The sequence below is a fragment of the Antechinus flavipes genome, chromosome 1, assembly GCF_016432865.1.
Source record: "Antechinus flavipes isolate AdamAnt ecotype Samford, QLD, Australia chromosome 1, AdamAnt_v2, whole genome shotgun sequence".
NCBI classification, from domain to species: domain Eukaryota; kingdom Metazoa; phylum Chordata; class Mammalia; order Dasyuromorphia; family Dasyuridae; genus Antechinus; species Antechinus flavipes.
In genome coordinates this window covers 335,749,606-335,769,768 of record NC_067398.1, presented here as the reverse complement: position 1 = coordinate 335,769,768, position 20,163 = coordinate 335,749,606, and the positions used below count along the sequence as shown (strand labels likewise).

The window sequence follows — 20,163 nt, the reverse complement described above, 5'->3', positions numbered from 1 at the left end:
ATAATAATAACACGATGTTTTTATTATTATTCTCATTTTTACAGAGGAGAAAACCGGGGTAGACCATTTAAGTGCCTACCAAGAGTCACACAGCTAGTAAGAGTATGATAAGTTAAAATCTTTGACTCCAACTCCAATACTCTACTAAATGTGGACAGAAGTTTGCTTCTTTCTGTTCTAGAAATGACCCATCTTGACTTTCCTCCCTCCTGCTCCTGACATTGGTTTCCTTACTGTCTCTCACAGAGGACAGTCCAGCTCCCAACTTTGTACCCCAGGCCTGAAATGCTTTCTTTCTTCATCAGTGAAAATCTTTTCTGCTCATTTTCCAGTCCCCCTTAATGCTAGTATTTTCCCTCTGATATTACCTTCTACCTATACTGTATGTATCTTGTTTGTCCATAGTTGTTTGCATGCTGTCTTTCCTAATATATTGTGAGCTTCTTGAGATCAGGGCTTGTTTTTGCCTTTTTATCCCCAAGGTTTAGCACAATATCTGTCACATTGTAGGCACTTAATAAATGCTTGTTAACTGACTGATTGATTGTTCCTTCTCAATTTGTATCAATTTGTATCCCCATTGTATTTCAATCCCATCCTATTCTATGCCTGTTACAAACCATTCTATCCTTGTCCCCATCTTTTCCAATCCCATCTCCATAAAATTCATTTCTCTTCCCCAACACCATTATTATCTCCTATTATTCTACTTCATTCCATATAACCTGTTCCATCCCATTCCCTTTTCTATACCATTCCTCAGATAGTAGTGGAGAGACAGAAGAGAGAGAACAAGAGAGACAGAGACAGAGAGGTAGGGACAGAGAAACAGAGAGAGAGAGGGATAAAGAGATGGGGAGTGGGGGAGAGAGAGAGAGACAGAGAAACAAAGGTGAGAAGGGAGAGAGACACAAAGAGAGCAGAGTTATAGACAGACAGGTAGACAGAACGCGAGACAAAGACAGAGACAGTGCTTTGGTCTTTGCTCTCAACTCCTGCTGGACCAGCAAAACTAATCAATATATGTTGTTATATGCAGTGTTCCATAATTTCATATTTCTGCAACAAAAAAAATGAGATGCATTCTTTGGGATCAGGCCTGGTCAATGTAATTTTATAACATTCCATTTTGATTGTTTTGTTGTTGTTTTCCATTTATATTGCTGTGGTCATTGTTTATATTGTTTTTCTGGGTCCGCTTAACTTTATTTTGTATCAATTTACTTGAGTCCTCTCATGCTTTTCTTTATTCATCATATCCCTATTTGTTGTTTTTTACAGAACAGCAACATTTTATTACATTCATACACTATAATTTATTTAGCTAATCTGCAGTCAATGGATATAAGCTTTGTTTAGGACAGGCATTATTATTTTCTTTATGTTGATGCAGAAATTGTATTTCAGAGACATTAAAAGATATGCCCATGGTCACATGATTAATAAGTACTTGAGCAGGGACTAACACCTTCTTATTCCAACTTCTCTTGCCATTTTACCATGCTGCTATAATATATAGAAGGGGCCTTAGAATAGAGAGTAGTAGATCTGGAAAGGAACATGCAATCTGTAATGTCAGAGATGGAAGGGACCTTATCATATTGAACCTTCTCATTTTATAAGAAGGAGAAACAGAGGTTCCCCCAACAGAAGTAACTAATTCAAGGTCATGTAGTGATATAATGATAGAGGGACATCTTCTGACTCCCAGTTTAGAAATATCTGGGGAAGTGTGGAGGATGGATCAACAATCTTCCAACAGGTAGGCCTTTGGTGGACCAGCCAGTTTTATAAAGTTTCATTACAAACCCTCCCAACTTTCACCAATCTGAGAGTTCTGTCTCTAACCAACATATTAGATATCTTCCTCCTTTGTTCTAGGGATGGCCAACTATCATGAACCCGATGTGGGGGGTTTACCAAGTTGGGCTGCATGCACACAGACATCTGAGAGAATCCTTTTTCCCACTCCCAAAATGCACTCTGGCAAAAAGGTTGTTTTGGAAGAGAATATAGAACATAAACATGCAAAAGAGCCAAGAGGATGTGAGGGCCCTACACTTGGAGCTCCTTGGGAGTTTTGACTTTGTCACCCTAACTTCCCCACCTAGCTAGGCCCACCCCCCAGGGAGTGATAGTGTAGAAATATCTAGTATCTGGAAGTATCTCCTAAGTCATGTGTGGGTGGGGTTACTTGGGAGATATTACAGGCGGCAAAGGACTGGGCTGGGCTTCCGGCCTCTCCCATTTCTGTCAATCTGTCCTCTGGACATGAGCCTGTCAATGACTTAGGAAAATGGAACACAGTGACCTTATGGTGCTTCCTCTATGGCCCTAATGCCCCACTCCCCCATCACAGAGCAGGGGTTTGCATAGCCAGGTTGCCATGCACTCAGACTTTATTCTAAGATAATTGCCTCTGATTATGCAGCAGGTAGGAAGGGAGGAGGGGTTTAGAGGCCCAAGGGATGGGGTGTAATTACTGAAGGGGATACTAGTTGGACAGTATTTAGAGATGAACACAGAGATCAAATTGCACAGGAATGGGTCCATGAAGGGGTACACCACAAAGAACTCCTCAAGGAGCTGATTGGTCAATACTACAGTCACAGATTATGCCAGATATTGGGAAAAGAAAGGAAACTGAGGTTGGACCATGATAGGTACATATGTTAGCCCATTTCATCTGATTCTTCTGCTTTAGAATTTTTTCATGAAATGCTTCCATTGAGCAAGAACTCTATCATTTCCTATATTCAAACTTCTCATTCTGCAATGAGCACTTCATATAATTCATATATTACTGCTGCCCTGGAGAATCCACCCTCACTCTCAGGTCCCTTATTTTTCCCTTTTACCCTCTTTTACTTGCCTCAATAGTCCAAGTTTATGATGGGTTCTACTCTTAGTTTGTGATTTATAGGTTTTGATTGGGCCCAGAAAAATAAACAAACAAAAATGGTGAAAATACTATGCTTTGAATCACATTCAATTTTCATAGTTCTCTGGATATGGATGGTTCTTTCCATCACAAGTTTATTGGACTTCTCTTGAATCGCATTGCATTGTGGAGCAGAGCCAAGTCCATCACAGTTGATAATCACATAATCTTGCTGTAACTGTTTCAATGTTCTCCTGGTTCTGCTCATTTGACTCAGCATCAGGCTTTTCTGAAATCAGTTTGCTGATCATTTCTTGTAAAATAGTAACATTTTGTTGCATTAATATGTCATAACTTATTCAGCCGTTCTGCAACTGATGGGCATCCATTCAATTATAGATTTCATTTTGGATGTGAGTTTAAAAGGTCCGTGAGACATCTATCTTGAAAGCTGGTTTACTGAGGTGGTGGTGCTCTTGACAGCACTAAGGAATTTTAGCACATGGGAGAGATTGAGAAAAAAGATAAAGAATTAGGGTTTATATATCTTGACTTTAAGATATTTTCAGGACATCCAATCTGAGATGTTCAATAGGCAGTCGAAAAAGGGAATTTTGAATTAGGAGAGAGATGACGGCTGAATAAGTTGATCTGCGAATCATCAGCATAGTGATAACAATTAAATTAATTGGGGCTGATGAAAACATCAAATGAAATAATAAAGAGAGAAAAGAAAGGAGAACCCAGAATAGATATGTGGGATATGGAGTATTAACAAAATTATCTGAATAAATGCCTACCAAAGGAATACCCTTTTTTTATACCTAGCAAAAGAGACAAAGGAGGAATTATCAGGTAGGTAGGAGAATTGTGAAGATAAAATAATATTCTGTCTAGGAAAACCTAAAGAGAAGAGAATACCAAGGAGAAGAGGGTGATTGACAGGATCAATCTTAGTAATGCAGACTGTCAAACTGGATGTCTTATAAACCTCTTAAATTGAACATATCCAAGTTCAAGAAAGATAAATATTGAAAAAAGCTATTAGATTTGGCAATAAGAGATCACTAGTTTTGGATAGAGAAGTATCTATTAAATGTTGCAAAAGAAAGTCAGAAACAGATTGTAAAGAATTGAGACAAGAGTGAAGAAAAGGAGGTGGAGATATGTATCACTGTAAATGGATTTCTCAGGGAGTTTAGTCACAAAAGATAGGAGAGATTTGAAATGTATCTATTGGATATGGAAAGATCAAATTAGGTTGTTTTTTTTTTTTTTTTTTTAATGAAGGTGAACCTCCCAGTCTTCTAATTGGGAAAGATAATAGAAAAAATGGGATTCAAAGAATGTGACTTTTGGGATATAATTCCAAATTACTTTCCAGAATGGTTGGAGTACTTCACAACCCCATCAAGAGTACTTTAGTTTGTTAGTTCTTCCACAATTCCTCCTACAATTGTCATTACCCTATCCTTTTTTAGTCAATCTTTCCCAATTGGAAAGCTGGGAGGTAGAAAGTCATATTTTATTTTCCTTATTATTAATGCTTTGGAATATTTTCATATATTGATGATTGTTTATCTTGTCTTTCTTCTTTTGAAAATGGTCTATTTTAGACCATTGTGAACTTATCCAATTATTCTGGAGAGCAATCTGGAACTATGCCCAAAGGGCTAACAAATTGTGCATGCCTTTTAATCTAGCAGTGTCACTACTGAGTCTGTATCTCAAAAAGATCATAATAGAGGCAAAAAGACTCACATGTACAAAAAATGTTTGTAGTGGTTTTTTTTGTAATGGCAAGGAATTGGAAATTGAGTGCATGCCCATCAATTGGGGAATGACTGGATAAGTTATGACATATGAATGTAATGGAATATTATTATTCTATAAGATATGATGAGCAGGTTGACCAGAAAAGCCTGGAAAGACTTCCATGATCTGATACTGAGTGAAATGAGGAGAACCAGGAAAACACTGAACACAACAGCAAGATTATGTGATAAATCAACTAGGATAGACTTAGCTCTTCTTAGCAGCATAGTGATTCAAGACAATTCCAATAGACTTGGGATGGAAAATGCCATCCACATCCAGAGGGAGAACTATGGAGACTGAATGTCGATCAAAGCATACCATTTTCACCTTTTGTTGTTGTTGTTTTCTTTTTCTTTTTCAAGGTTTTTCACTTTTGTTCTGATTTTTCTTTCATAGCACAACTAATATGGAAATACATTTAAAATGATTGTAAATACACAACTTATATATCAGATTACTTTTTGCCTTGGGGAAGGAGATGTAAAGGAGAGAGGAAAAAATTTGGAACCCAAAACCTTACAAAAATGAATATTAATAACTATCTTTACATGTATTTGGAAAAATAAAATACTGTTGAGAAGAAAAGAAAAATAAAATGGTCTGTTTAGATCCTTTGTTCAATTACCATTGAGGAATGACTCTTGTTCTTATACACTTGTATTAATTCCCTGTATATCTTGGATAGCAGGCCATAATCAGATACATTTTGGGGAAATTTGGGAAAAATTGGGAAACTGGGAAATACCCAGTTGACTATTTTCCTTATAATTTTACTTGCAAATTTTTTTTCAATTTTTATCAGATCAAAACTGTTCATTTTATTTCCTATGAACCTCTCTAGAAGCTTCTTTGGTAAAAGTATTTCTCCCTTCTCTGTTGTTATAAAAGATATTCACTTCCCTGCTCCTCTCATTTGCTTGTTAAATGAAATGTTTGTCCTTTTGTTTTTTACTAAAATCTTTCAAGCCAGTATCACTTGGTAAAAGTTCATTGATGTTAAGTGGTAAATTATATCTAGAGTACTAGATCCTGGAATGGAAAAGTAGATAGACTCCGCCAGGCAATGTCCTCAAATAGTATGTCTATCTTTGTCCTAACAAGATGCTCAGGTGAAAAACCAGCCCTGCCTCTGCCCCTCAGACTCAGAGATTTCCAGATACTCCATAACTGCAACCTGCACTTAGAGATCCTATGAGGGAAAATTATTTCCCTAGACTCCTCAGCCTGCATTGAAAGATCGGAGTTAGACAAGTTGATTATGTGTCTTCCCTGCACTTGAAGATCCTGTGTTGAAAAGCTGTTTTTCTTGGCTTGATTTTCTGAGCTTACTGATTCTGGCTTTTATACATCCCAGGTTGGGAAAGCCTCCTTCACAACTTGTTCCCTGTGCTTAGAGATTTAGGAAAGGAAAGTGATTCCAAAAATGTCTATTTGTTGATTCTGCTCCCTGGGCTTTGAGATGTCACCTTTGTGATCCCAGGTACAAGTCACCAGCCACAGAGAACATCCCGACTCTGGAATATCCCACTTGGACTAGTTAAACCTTCTGGGAATGATCCTCAGCCCTTAAGACCTCATGTTGAAGTGCTGTGTCTGGATTGCTGCCTATTGTTCCTTTATCAGTTTTGTGACCTGTCAAAACTCTGAAGATACCAGCAGCTTCATGCTCTCCATTTCTGCTGTGGCAATGTCTTATCTTCAAACCCCCCCAGCCTACGACACCCTTGTGATAGGTACCAATCTTCTAGCTCTTCATTCTGGACCTCAAAACCCTAGGGCTTTTATTATTGATTCCTGGGCCAAACAAAAGTAAAAGTTAGTAACTGGTTCAATCCTCACTACTGTGTTCACCTCCCAACCTCTGCATTCAAATCTGAATGATTGGCTATTCTCTTTTAAAAAATAATAATAGCTTTTTATTTTTCCAAATATAGGTAAAGATAGTTTTCAACATTCACTCTCACAAAACCTTGTGTTCCAAATTTTTCTCCCTCCCTTCTTCCTTCCTTTCTTCTCTAGACATCAAGTAATCTGATATAGGTTAAAGATGTGCATTTCTTCCAAACATATTTCCATATTCATCATGCTATACAAAAAAATCAGATCAAAAGGGGAAAAATGAGAAAGAAAAAAAAAAGCAAACAACAACATAAAAGGTGAAAAAACTAATGATGTGATCCACATTTAGTCCCCATAGACCTCTCTTTCTGGATGCAGATGGCTCTCTCCATCACAAGTCTATTGGAATTGCCCTGCATCACCTCATTGTTGAAGAGCCAGATCCATCACAGTTGATCATCGTATAATCTTCTTGTTGCTGTGTACAATGATCTCTTTAGCATCAGTTCATGTAAGTCCCTCCAGACTTTCTGAAATCAGTCTGCTGATAATTTTTTATAAACTATCCTATGTTCCTCTAATTTATTTATCTGATAATTTTTTATAGAACAATGATATTCAATTGCATTCATAACTTATTCATCATTCCCCAACTCATGGGCATCCATTCAGTTTCCAGTTTCTTGCCACTACAAAAAAGAGCTGCTATGGATATTTTTGCACATGTAGGTCCTTTTTTCTTTTTAATAATCTCTTTGGGAAACAGACCTGACATTGCCAGATCAAAGGATATACATAGTTTGATAGCCCTTTAGGCATAGTTCCAAACTCTAGAATATTTGGATCAGTCTACAACTCCACCAACAATGTATTAGTGTCCCAGTTTTTGTACAACCCTCCAACATTTATCGTTATCTTTCCCTGTCTTCTTAGCCATGATTGCTTATTCTTGGGCCCTAGCTTTTTCAGTATCCCCCAGTTTCAAATTTGTCTCAGCCTCCCTGGCCCAAGCATCTTGGGCAGAGGAGAGTGCCGTACCTGCTGGGACCTTCATCCCATTGTCTATCCTTCCTCCTGGGCCAAGATCCTTCCTAAGAGTCTGAGACTGGGGATTGCTGCCCCTGAGTGGGGCGCAGGCCTGGCTGGGGCAGTGAGAGCACTTGTAACTAATTGTAGTAACTAATACAGATGGATGTGTGTTTTTTTTAAGTAGAAGAACTATAAACAATGGAGAATTGAGCAAATGGAGAAGAGTTACCTTAGGGTAACCCAAGAATCCTGAGGAGGAAGTTGTAGCTGGCCTGGCTCTTTTCCCCTAAAATAAATATTTTTTTAGTGTTTTTTATATCACCATAGTTTTCCCCAGTATCCTTCTCCCTCTCCTTCTCAAAGAGCCATCCTATGTAATAGTATTTTTAAGACAGAAAAAAAGATGAAAAAATTAGTACAACTAACAATACATTGAATAAAACCAAAAATATGTGCAAAATTTAACACCTTTGGACCTCTACCTTTATGAAGGTATTGATATTGTATCTCTTATTTTTATCTTTCTTGTTCATCAAAAAAATAGAATAAATGAGGGTGGGCCCCAAGAATCTTAAGTTGCTAGTGTGGGGTTCAGAAAACTATTGCAAGAGGTATATCCCTGTCCCTAGTAACATAGAAGTGAAAAGGGTAGAAAATTGGTGGAACTGAAAACACACAGCTATATTCTTGGGGCCATGCCAACCCCTACCCTAAATAGACTTTAATAAATTAACTTTTCAAACAAATATTTCTTGAATGTTCTTGAAATGCTTCAACCAAAATATTATTTTTGTTTCCATTATAGTCACATACTACAATTTGTTTAGTAATTCTTCAACTTTGTTTCTAATTCTTTTTTTAAAAATTGGTCAATCTTTCTTTGATATTCTTTATCATTGTTCCTTCTGGTGAGGACTGATAAGGACATGGACACAAGAGATGCTGTGGAGATAGAAATGCTGACATTTGGAACCTGAGTGAGGAGCTGAAGATAACACTGTGAATTTGGAAGACTGGAAAGATGGTGTTGTTATATGACTAAAATATAGAATTTTCAAAAAGGGGTGATTTAGCAGGAGGGGAAGATAATGAGTTTTGTTTTGTATATGTCAAATTTGAGAAATCCATGAGAATATATTCATTTGCTTATTTATCATATATCATTTATTTACATTCCGTTTAAAATGTTGAAAAGTTTTATTAGATTTGAGAATAGAGCTCAGGAGAGAGACTAGAGTTGGCTCTATAGGGGTGTGAGTCACCTGAATAGAGATTATAATTAAACTCATTGAACTCCAGAAGGCACCCAGTTAGAGTGTGGCTAGAGAAGAGAAGAGATCATGAGACAGAGTTTTGGACTCTGGACAGAAGATTTAGAAGGCAGGTTTTTGACTGAAAAACTAGCCAAGGAACCTGAGGAAGACCATTCAGATAGGAGGAGAACCAGACAGAACATCTGGAAGAGAGAATGGTTGAAAGTTTCAAATGCTGCACAGATGTTGAGGTGAAGAAAGGAGAAAAGACCATTGACTTAGCAGTTGTAATTCCCTTCCTTGGGTGGGGACGAGAGGAAAGAGAGGTACAGATAGTGAAATAAGCAAGAAGTTGACTCTAGATCCAATGCATCTGACTCTAACCTGAGTGCCCCTCTTCTCCGAAATGCCTTTTCCCCTGCCACATCCCATCCCAGAGGTTTTCCTATGGAATATCTCAAGGTTTTTGGCAAGACCATAGGGTGTATCAATGATCTTATTCTTTCCCTGCTGCAACTGCCACAGTGAGTTGAACCTAAGGGTTGTGCTGGACTGGCCTCTCTCATTCCCTGTCTGAAAAAGCAGTTGAAGAGTGATGTCACTTCTCACTTTATCATCTTCCAGTCTCATCAGAATATATTCAGGCAACAAGGTCTCTGTGCAAACACTTAAATTAAGGAAACAAGTAGAATAAAGTGGGTACACTGAACTTTCTCAGTTCTCCTGAGGGAGTTCCTTCCAGAGCAAGACCTTAGAGAACCCAAACTTACTACACAGAGATCACAGTCGTTGCCTATAACACATATAAAAAACAAAATGGAGTAGAAGTGAGGATGCTTGAGAGGGTCTGCAAAAGGGGCAGGGGGTAGGGCAGGAAACCTCAGGAGGCTGTTTTGGTGCAGGTGATTTCGCAATTCTGCTGCAAGGCCTTCTCTACCCACCTCCATCTCTTCAGGGGTGTGGAAGGAACCATGTTTCAGGACGGGTTCCCTGTAGCTCTTCACACCTCCTCCACCTCTGCATCCCAGCCCCAGATTCAGGAGAAAAACGCACACAGTCAAGCGGTGGCAGGCTTAGACTTTATTCGGAGACGTCCCATCTGCGCCAGCAGGATGGAAGGGATTGGGGACACCGAGGGGCCCGCAGCCCGGATGATGGCGGCAGGCAGTGGAAATCTCTGGCTTCTCAACTTAACGGTACTTCGAGGTCGGGAGTCAAGTCCTTGGTGACAGGCCAGAGTCACGATCAGGCAGTGAGAGAGGAGCTGAAAAAGGGACAGCTCCCGAGTCAGGTGGGCGCCCACACTTCCCTCCCCCCACTGCCCCTGCCTGCTTCCTTCCCTTACCTGTCTCGTACTCCACCCGCCCACTGCGCCCGTCCTGACCGCGCTCAAACCCTGCTCTATCCTGAAATCCAGTAATCTGCCCCGCATGCCAAGGGTTCCTTGTAAGAACCATTACACTCAAAGAAGCGGCCTTACTGGCTGCACTGGGCATCCAGTCACCAGCCCCGGTCCCTCAGCTTCCTCCCCCCCCCCCCCCCCCGGTGGGTCGCTCGATCCCTGACTCACCTTGAAGTTAACTGGATCCACTCTGAGCTTATGGCGTGCGGGTCGCTCAGTTTGGACAGGGTCCCGGGCAGATCATCCAGGTTGGCAACAGCCTGGGAAAGGGCACCTTCTGACCATGGTGCTGAATGTCGTCAGAGCCGGGGCCGTATTCATTAAGAAGAAGGTCCTGGTAGTGGGGAAGGAGAAGGAAGGTCCTGCGGGAAGGAAAGAAGAAAGGCTAAGAAGGAGAGGAGGGATTCTGAGCACAGAAGGTCCCGGGACACTCGATGGGCCCAGGCTGGGGAAGGCAGGTATTGAAGCTTCTGGACCTGGAGTAGGTCACTAGATGCCGCAGGGCCCCCGTGAGTCTCTAGGCCTGGGGACCGGGTACAGGCAGGGTAGGAGGTGAGGAAGCGAGGCGAGGAGGCGGCCCCTTATCTCGTGAGGGCTTCACCTGCCTAGGCACCGGCGTTGACCCCCCACCTTGCTCCACACGGCCTTCACCTTGGTCTTGTCATTCGCAGAGGGCGCCCTCTTGGCTTCCTTCTGGGCTCTCTCGGGACCAGAAATACACCGTCCCAAGCCTCACAGCCACGCTTCGGGGTGGCTCCGCGGTGGGCGTCGCTCATTGGTTGGCACAGTACCTGTTTTAGGGTGCCAGGGGCCCAGCTGAGTGACAGACCCAGACGGTGTCGCGTTTGTGCACCCCCTCCGGGGGGCGCTGTGCTCCCGTCTATCTCGGGCTCCCCGACTGCAGAAGAGGCTCTGCGCAGGCTCTACGTCTGGGACTTTTCTCCTTTGCACTCAGGTTGGGGCAATCCCAAGTACGAGAACCGGAGACAGGGTGACCTGAGTTCAAATATGGCCCCAGAATCTTCCTAGCTGTGTGAACTTGGACAAGTCACCTCACCTCTGTTTTTCTCAGTTTCCTCGTCTGTAAAATAGGGGTAAAATAGCACCTACTATTCAGGGCTGTGAACATCAAAAGAGATAATAATTGAAAAAAAGTTGAGCGCAGTATGGCACATATTAGGTTTGTAAATAATCAAATAATAAATTAAATAATCAATAAGTAAATAATGATCATAAATATAATATATTATTAAAATCAAATTATTAAATATAATAATAATAAATGAGTAAAATCAAAAGTAAATAATCAATCCCATTCACCTGCAGTTTTCCATTACATTCCTCTCCTACCTTTTGGGAAGCAGAATGGGGGCTTTGAAATGATGTCGATTGAAATAAGGGACCTGGGTACAAATCACCTGGATCTCTCAATTAATACTTTATGGGAAAAAAATTACTTAACATTCTGGATCTCAGTTTCCCCATCTGAAAACTGAGGAGAAGCAATTGGTGTAGGTGACATCCAAAGTCCTTTCCAGCTCTCACTCAGGCTGCCACCCTCATCCTATGATGTGCAGCTCCCTAACAAATCAGGACAGAAGAATCAGACGGTTCCATACTCAGATGCTACAGATTTAAAGACAGAGGAGGGAAAGGGGAAGGGAACCCAGATCAGTGCAACATTTGTATAGGAATGTCTGGTCCTGGCCCACATTCACACTGAGGGGTCTTTCTTTATGCTCACACTAGTAACCTGGGAGGCAAATGAGGACAAACCCTGGGGTTTTCTGTCCCGAAGTGCAGGAGACAGGACAGTTCCTTCTCTACCACTGAGTCACTTTGTCATCTGAACAAACTATCCTTTAGGAATGCCATGAGGCTCAAACACATATAGAAGAAGATCAAGGACAGCCCAGTCACACATTCTGACTCACTCACAAGTCACAGTCATTGCAGCAGTCAAGTTGGAGGTTCCTTTCCCTGACCTCCCTAAGAAGCATCCTGACCAGCTGAGAGGCACCTGGGCAGGGAAGCGCTCTCCTCTCCAGCCCCACCATTCCTGAAATAGCTGTGCTGAGGATGAAAGTTGTACTGCAAGGAGCTATCCTGGGGTCCATAACATCATAGACTTAGAGCTGAAAGGCAGCTCAGAAATCATTGAATCCAACCCCTTCCTATACAGATGAAGAAATTGACATCCCTATTGGATAATTACCTTTCCCAGGCTCACAATTCTATTGTGTCAGAGACAGGAATGGAACTCAAGCTATTCCCTTTCCATCCACACAGCTTTGCGATGTAGAGACTCTTATTACCCCTCTGATATAGGAGACATCAACCTAATTGTGAAATCATTGGGTCAAAACTTAAGTCCAGTTAAAGAATTGGAAACAGAGGAGGTGCCCATCACCTGGGGAATAGTTGAACAAGTTTTGTTATATGATTTTGAGGGAATACTACTGTGGTCTAAGAAATGATGAGCAGGATGTTTTTGGAAAAATCTGGGAAAACTTCTATGAATTAATACAAAGTAAATTGAAGAGAATCAGGAGAACACTGTACATAGTAACAGTAATATTGTGATGATGATCAACTATGAAAGGCTTAGCTACTTTGATCAATATAGTGATTCAAGTCAATTTCAGAGGACCCATGATGAAAGTTCTTTGCAGACAGAGAAATGATGAAGTCTGAATGCAGATGGAGGAATACTTTTTTCATTTTATTTTTCTTGTCTTTTTATTATATATACTTGGCAAGTACAACTCGCACATTGCTTGCCTTCTATTCCTCATTTCTTATAGAACAATAACATTTCATTACTTTCATATACCATAACTTAGTTATTCCCCAGTTGATGAGCATCTATTTAATTTCCAATTCCTAGCTCCCACAAAAAGAGCTAATTACAAACATTTCTACACATATGAGTCCTTTTCCCTCTTTTATGATTTTTTGGGACTACAAACCCAGTGGTGACACAGCTGGATGAAAGGGTATGCAATTTTATAGTCCTTTGGGCCCAGTTCCAAATTATTCTCCAAAATGACCATATCAGTCCAGAACGTCACCAACAATGCCTCAGTATCCTAGTTTTCCTATATCCCCTCCAGTATTTATTATGATCTTTTCCTGTCATCTTATTGAATCTGATAGATGTGAAGTGGTACCTCAGAGTCATTTTAATTAGCATTTTTAAATCAATAGTGAGAATTTGTTGATTCTTAAATTTTCTCTCCTTGTCTAATTTCTAGGTCAGTTTTTTTTGGTACCTCTGTTCTCCTTTTTTTTTCTGTTTAAATGTCATTTAATTTTTTCCCAATCACATGTAAAGACAATTTTAAACATTTAGTTTTTAAAATCTTTATTTATTTATTAAAGCTTTATATTTATAAAACATATACATGGGCAATTTTTCAACATTGACCCTTGCGAAATCTTGTGTTTCAAATTTTCCCTTCCTTCCTCCCACCCTCTCCCCTAGATAGCAGGTAATCCAATACATGTTAAATATGTTAAAATATATGTAACATTTACTTTAAAATTTTTTTGAGCTCCAAATTTTTCTTCCTACATCCTACTCTTCTCTACTCCTTAAAATGACAAGCAACCTGATATAGGATATGCATGTGTGATCATGCAAAACATATGTCCATATCAGTTATGTTATGAAGGAAGAAACAGACCAAAAGGAAAAAATTAAAGTGAAAAGAGCATGCTTTGATCTGGATTCAGACTCCATCTATTCTCTCTGCATGAGGATAGCATTTTCTACCATGAACCCAGTATTGTCTTGAACTATTGCAATGCCAAGAAGAGCCAAGTCATTCATAGTTGATCATCACACAATATTGCTCTTACTTTATACATTAGTTCTTCTGGCACTGCTCATTTTATTTTGTGTATAAAGTATGTTTCACTTTTATCAGTTTAACCCTTTTCAGGTGTTTCTGAGAACATCCTCCATATTTCTTATAGCATGATAGTATTTCACTACATTCATATATCAAAACTTATTCAGTCTGGGGCAGCTAGGTTATGGAGTGGATAGAGCACCAGCCCTAATGTCAGGATGACCTGAGTTCAAACCTGACCTCAGACACTTAATACTTTCTAGGTGTGTGGACAAGTCACTTAACCACAATTGCCTCAGCGCGCGTGCATGCACACACACACACACACACACACACACACACACACACAAAACAGCCAAAAAGTTATACAGACATTTCCCAATTTATGGGAATCTCCTCAATGTCCAGGTCTTTGCCAACACAAAGAGAGCTGCTATAAATATTTTTTATGTGTTGGTTCTTCTGCCTTTTTAATGATCTCTTTGGAATATAAACCCAGTAATGGTATTGCTGATCAAAGGATATGTATAGTTTGCTTGCCCTTTGGGCAAATTGCCTTCCAGAATGGTTGGATCGGTTTACAATTCCACCAACAATGAATTAATGTTTCAATTTCCCCACATTTTCTTCAATATTTATCACTTTCCTTTTTTGTCATATTGGCCAACCTCTTAGGTGTGAGGTAGTATTTTAGAGTTTTTTAAATTTGCATTTCTCTAAACAAAAGTTATTTAGAGCACTTCTTTGTTTGATAGATAGTTTTAACTTCTTCATCTGAAAACATACCATTTACCATTTATCAAATGGGGAATGACTTTTGTTCTGACAAATTTGACTCAGTTCTCTCTATATATTTGAGAAATAAGGCCTTTACCAGAGACACTTGCTATAAAGACTGTTTCCCAGCTTTCTTTCTAATCTTGGTCGCATTGATTTTGTTTGTACAAAAGCTTTTAAATTTATTATAATCAAAATGATCTCTTTTGCATTCTGTAATGCTCTCTCTTATTTGATCATGAATTTTTCTCCTTCCATAGATCTGAGGGGTGGATTATTCCTTACTCTTCCAATTTCCTTATGGTGTCATCTTTCTATCTAAATAATATACCCATTCTGACCTTATCTTGGTATACAGTGTGGGATGTTAAGTTTCTACCTGGTTTGTGTCTTACTGCTTTCCAGTTTCCCCAGCAGTTTTGTCTTATCTCCCAAACTGAGGTCTTTGGGTTTATCAAACACTAGGTTACTTTTGTCATTGACTACTGTGTTTTTCATATCAAGTTTATTCCACCACTAGCTTCTTAGCTAGTACCTGATAGTTTTCAGAATTACTGCTTTATGATATGATGTAAGAATTGGTATTCCTAGGCTATCTTCCTTTGTATTTTTAAAATTAATTCCCTTGATATTCTTGATCTTCTGTTCTTTCAGATGAATTTTGTTATTTTTTCTTGTCTATTTTTTCTTGCTATTCTTTCTATTCTTTCTTGAATTTGTTATATTTTTTTATTTGTTATATTTTATTTTTGGATAGGTTTTTCATAGTTTGGTTTGGCACTGAATAAATTATAGTTTAGGCAAAATTTTTAATTATATTGGCTTAGGCTACCCGTGAGCAATTGATATTTTTTCCAATTGTTTAGATGACTTTATATTTGAAAATTGTTTTGTAATTGTATTCACATACTTTGAGATGTTTTTTGGAGACTTGATCCAATAGATAATTCTATTTAAAGTGCTATGTAAACATTAAAGGTTATAAAATGGAAATTACTTCCTCAGCTGAGTTCTCTTATTTAGACAAACTGGCCTTTTCTGTGTTGCTCACAGTCAGTCAACAAACATTCCTTCTCTGTGCTAAGCACTGTGCTAAAAGTTGGGGATAGAAATATGAAAAGGACAGTTTCTACCCTCAGGAAACTTTCAGTTTAATGAGAAAAAGCTGAAAATGGAACAGGAATGGAGGACGGGGATCCAGCATAGGGACATGATTCATAAAGAAGTTCAAAACAATCCAAAAGATTTCAGAGTCAAGTGGGAAATGTAGAGATGACTGGCCTGGTTTTGCAGTTCCTGCCTGCCCTCCAGTCATAAGAGTCACATCACATTACACATGGTGCTCCAATCTCCTGCCTGTGTCCTTTTCACTCACTGTCCCCCATGCCTCAAATGTTCTTTCTTTCACCTCTGACTCACAGATCCCTCTCTTCTTTCAAGACAAAACTCAAGCATCATCTTCTCTGTAAAGTCTTTCTACTAGGTGAGTTAGTGGATAGAGTCCAGATTCAGAAAGACTAATATTTCTAAGTTCAAATCTGGGCCCAAACATCTACTAGCTGTGTGATCCTGGATAAGTCACTTTATTCTGCCTCATTTTCCTCTTCTGTGAAATGAACTGGAGAAGGAAATGGCCAACCACTCCATTATCTCTTCTAAATAAACCTCCAATAGGGTCATAATGTGTCCAACATGGCTGAAACAACTAAACAACAAAAACAACAATATGGTTGACAAATGAATATGAGCTTGAAGCTTACAATGCACTCATTTGGAAGGATCCCATTTGAACTAGTTGAACACTTTGTGAGGGATTTGGGGCAAAGATCATTATCCTCATTTTCAGGATGAGTGATCTGAGGCTCAAAGAGGATGAAATATCAAGATTAAGTGAAGGACCTGAGCCTGGTAGGTAGATCTTTTGATTCTACATCCATGTGGTACGCTTGTACTGCTTCTATCATACAAGACAGGGATGTTCATATAGATGACATGTTATTTAACTATTATTCAAGTGTTACTCAGTTGTTTTTCTAGATCCAACTTAGCATGCTAACTATTAGAGTTGGCAGGGACCTTATAATCTAGAGTGTGGGAAATTGTCAATAGAATGTTAGAAGAGAAATGTATCTGGAGAGCTTAGCCTAGCAGTGTTGGAGCTTCTCGAAACCTTTCATGATAGAGAGACCAATGAAACCTAGAACAGGGAAGTGGTTTATTGCAAGTGATGTAAATGAGTGAGTCCAATCTAGAACTCTTGGTGGTAGAGGATGGAAAGTGCTATGGGTAGAAATGAAGACTCAGTCCTAATATTAACAAAGAAACATGACTATTCAATTTATATCAAGCTTTTGGCTCCAACTCATTCCCCAGCTCCCTACATGCCCTTGCAGACTTAGTGAGGAATGCAAGCTGCCAAAAAACACTAGCAAACTTAAACACAAGAAAGAGAAGGGGAGGAGAAGAGAAGGGGAGGAGGAAAGAGGACAGTCAAAATTTTGCTTTTGGGGGGTAATGGTAGAGACAGGGATCTAGGTAAAAGATTATTTCTAGGACAGAGACCTCACTTGAAACATCCCTCCCTAAAATGATTGTTTCAGGTTTTCTAGAAGATATCTCAGAGTTTTGAAGGAGAGCCTAGGGCAAGACTGGTACCCTCTTCTTCCTCCACACAAAGAGTAGAAACTAGGGCTGTGCTGTGCTGGCCTTTCTCACTCCCTGTCTGAAAGAGCAGTTGAAGAGTGATGTTACTTCTTAGTTTATCATCTCCTTCCATTCTCATCAGACTGTATATTCAGGCAAAAAGGCCTTTGTGCAAATATATGCCAATTAAGTGCCAACTAGGTTTAGGGGGAAATGGTCCCCTTTCTCAGTTCTAGTGAAAGAGCTCTTCCCAGGTCCACATCAAGTTTTATTATACGTTGTCTTCCCATTTAAAGAATTCAATCTTGTTCATTTGGATTGCAGCCAATGTTTACAACAGAATTGAAGGAACAAAAGGGGACTGGAGTATAGGTAAGGATCTTTGTGGGGCCCCTAAGAGTACTAGGGGGAATAAGGAGGCTGCTCTGGGTGCAAGTGATCTCCCATTTTTACTGTAAGCCTTTCCCTACCCACTTCCACCCCTTTAGACTGTACAAGAAGCAGGAAATCAGGATATGATTCCCCAGTCCTCTTCACACTTCCTCCATTCCCCAACCCTTCCAGCTCCAGCTTTCCCACACATATCCCAGCCCCAGACGCAGAAGACAAACGCACTGAGTCAACTTGTGGCAGACTTAGACTTTATTCGGAGACGTCCATCTGCCCATGCGGAGTGGAAGGGATTGGGGACAACGAGGGACCCGCAGCCCGGATGATGGCGGCAGGGCAGTGGAAATCCCTGGCTTCCGACACAACTTAACGGTACTTGGAGGTCAGCACGGTAGCCACAGAGGCAAAGAACTTGTCCATGGAGGCGTGGGCTTCGGGAGTCAAATCCTTGCTCAGATGACAGGCCAGAGTCACGATCAGGCAGTGAGAGAGGAGCTGAAAAAGGGACAGCTCCCGAGTCAGGTGAGCGCCCACACTTCCCTCCCCCCACTGCCCCTGCCTGCTTCCTTCCCTTACCTGTCTCGTACTCCACCCGCCCGCTGCCCCCGTCCTGACCGCGCTCAAACCCTGCTCTACCCTGAAATCCAGTAATCTGCCCCGCATGCCAAGGGTTCATTGTAGGAACCATTACACTCAAAAGCGACCTTACTGGCTGCACTGGGCATCCAGTCACCAGCCCCGGTCCCTTCGCTTCCCCCCGGTGGGTCGCTCAATCCCTGACTCACCTTGAAGTTAACTGGATCCACTCTCAGCTTATGGGCGTGCAGGTCGCTCAGTTTGGACAGGGTTCCGGGCAGATCATCCAGGTTGGCAACAGCCTGGGAAAGGGCATCAGCTACCTTCTGACCATGACCCTTGACGTCGGCGGAGCCGGGGGACAAGTCGAAGTGGGGAAAGTAAGTCTTGGTAGTGGGGAAGGAGAGGAAGGTTCTGCGGAAAGGAAAGAAGAAAGAGGACTCATTTGGAGCATCATCCCGAACGCTGTCCACTGGGCACCTGGAGCTGGAGCCAGGGTTGAGGATGGGGGAAACGGTCCAGGCTAAGAAGGAGAGGAAGGGTTCTGAGCTCAGAAGATCCCGGGACACTCGACGGATTTCTGTCGGAGGTCTGCCGACCTGGATTGGGTTTTTGGATTCTGCATTCGTGGATCTATGGGACTGGGGATAGGTAGGAAGCGCGAAGGCCGGGGAGGAGAGGGGAGTCCTTTACCTGGCAAGGGCTTCACCTGCGTAGGCACCGGCGTTGCCTCCCACCTTACTCCACACGGACTTCACGTTAGCCTTGTCAGCACCAGAGAGCACCATTTTTACTTCTTTCTGAGTTCTTTGCAGGACCAGAAATGTGCAGCCTGGAGCCCCACAGTGCTTTTATGGGGTTCCCTGGAAGGCACGCCCTGAGAAGTTCTCTCAGTGGGCGTCGCTCATTGGTTGGCACCGTGCCCGTTTGGGGTGCCAGAAGCCCAGCTGAGTCACTGCTCCTGATGGCGTTAAAGCTATTCACCCCCTGTAGACGGCGCTGTGCTGCCGTCTATCTCGGGCTCCCCAACTTCTGAAGAGACTCTGCTCAGGCTCTGCATCTGGGACGTTTCTCAGGTTGGGGCAATTCCAAACACGAGCCCTGGAATCAGAGTGACCTCAATTAAAAATATGGCCTTAGGAACTTCCTAGTTGTGTGAATTTGGACTAGTCATTTAATCTCTGTTTTTCTCAGTTTCCTCCTCCATAAAATAGGGGTAAAATAGCGTCTACTTCACAGGGTTGTTGTAAACATCACAAGAGATAATTGAAAACAGGGTAGCACATAGCAAGTTTGTAAATGGTTATTATCTCCTTCACCTGCAGCTTTCCATGGAAAGCAGAATGAGGGCTTTCAAATGAATGTCAATTGAAATAAGGAACCTGGGTACAAATCACCTGGCTCTCTCAATTAGTACTTTGTGGGAAAAAATTACTTAATATTCGTGGATCTCAGTTTTCCCATCTGTAAACTGAGAAGTAGTTGGTGTAGGTGACATCCAAAGTCCTTTCCAGCTCTCACTCAGGCTGTCATCCTCATCCTATGATGTGCAGACCCCTGACAAATCAGGATAGAAGAATCAGTTTCATATTCAGATGCTACAGATTTAAAAACTGAGGAGGGAAAGGGGAAGGGAACTCAGGTCAGTGCTGCATTTGAACAGGAGTGTCTGACCCTGGCTCACATTCACACTTAGGGTTC

General features: G+C 41.0%; 1 protein-coding gene across 3 annotated transcripts; it reads right to left on the bottom strand.

The window, feature by feature from the left end:
* Positions 1-1,229: 1,229 nt before the first annotated feature.
* LOC127542861 (hemoglobin subunit alpha) lies at positions 1,230-19,297 on the bottom strand. Of its 3 annotated transcripts, XR_007948829.1 has the most exons (4): positions 19,156-19,297; positions 18,672-18,876; positions 9,762-10,084; positions 1,230-3,366 (listed from the first exon to the last, which is right to left on the bottom strand). XR_007948829.1 is itself a non-coding variant. In XM_051968722.1 (3 exons), exons 1-3 carry the CDS (start codon positions 19,248-19,250, stop codon positions 9,878-9,880), a joined length of 507 nt encoding a protein of 168 aa, XP_051824682.1. In that variant the 5' UTR covers positions 19,251-19,297; the 3' UTR covers positions 1,230-9,877. The 3 variants fall into 3 exon arrangements, 2 of the variants coding, with proteins under 2 accessions (XP_051824682.1, XP_051824697.1); XM_051968722.1 differs by having other exon boundaries at positions 1,230-10,084; XM_051968737.1 differs by lacking the exons at positions 1,230-3,366; positions 9,762-10,084 and adding an exon at positions 18,121-18,381 and having other exon boundaries at positions 19,156-19,296.
* Positions 19,298-20,163: the final 866 nt, after the last annotated feature.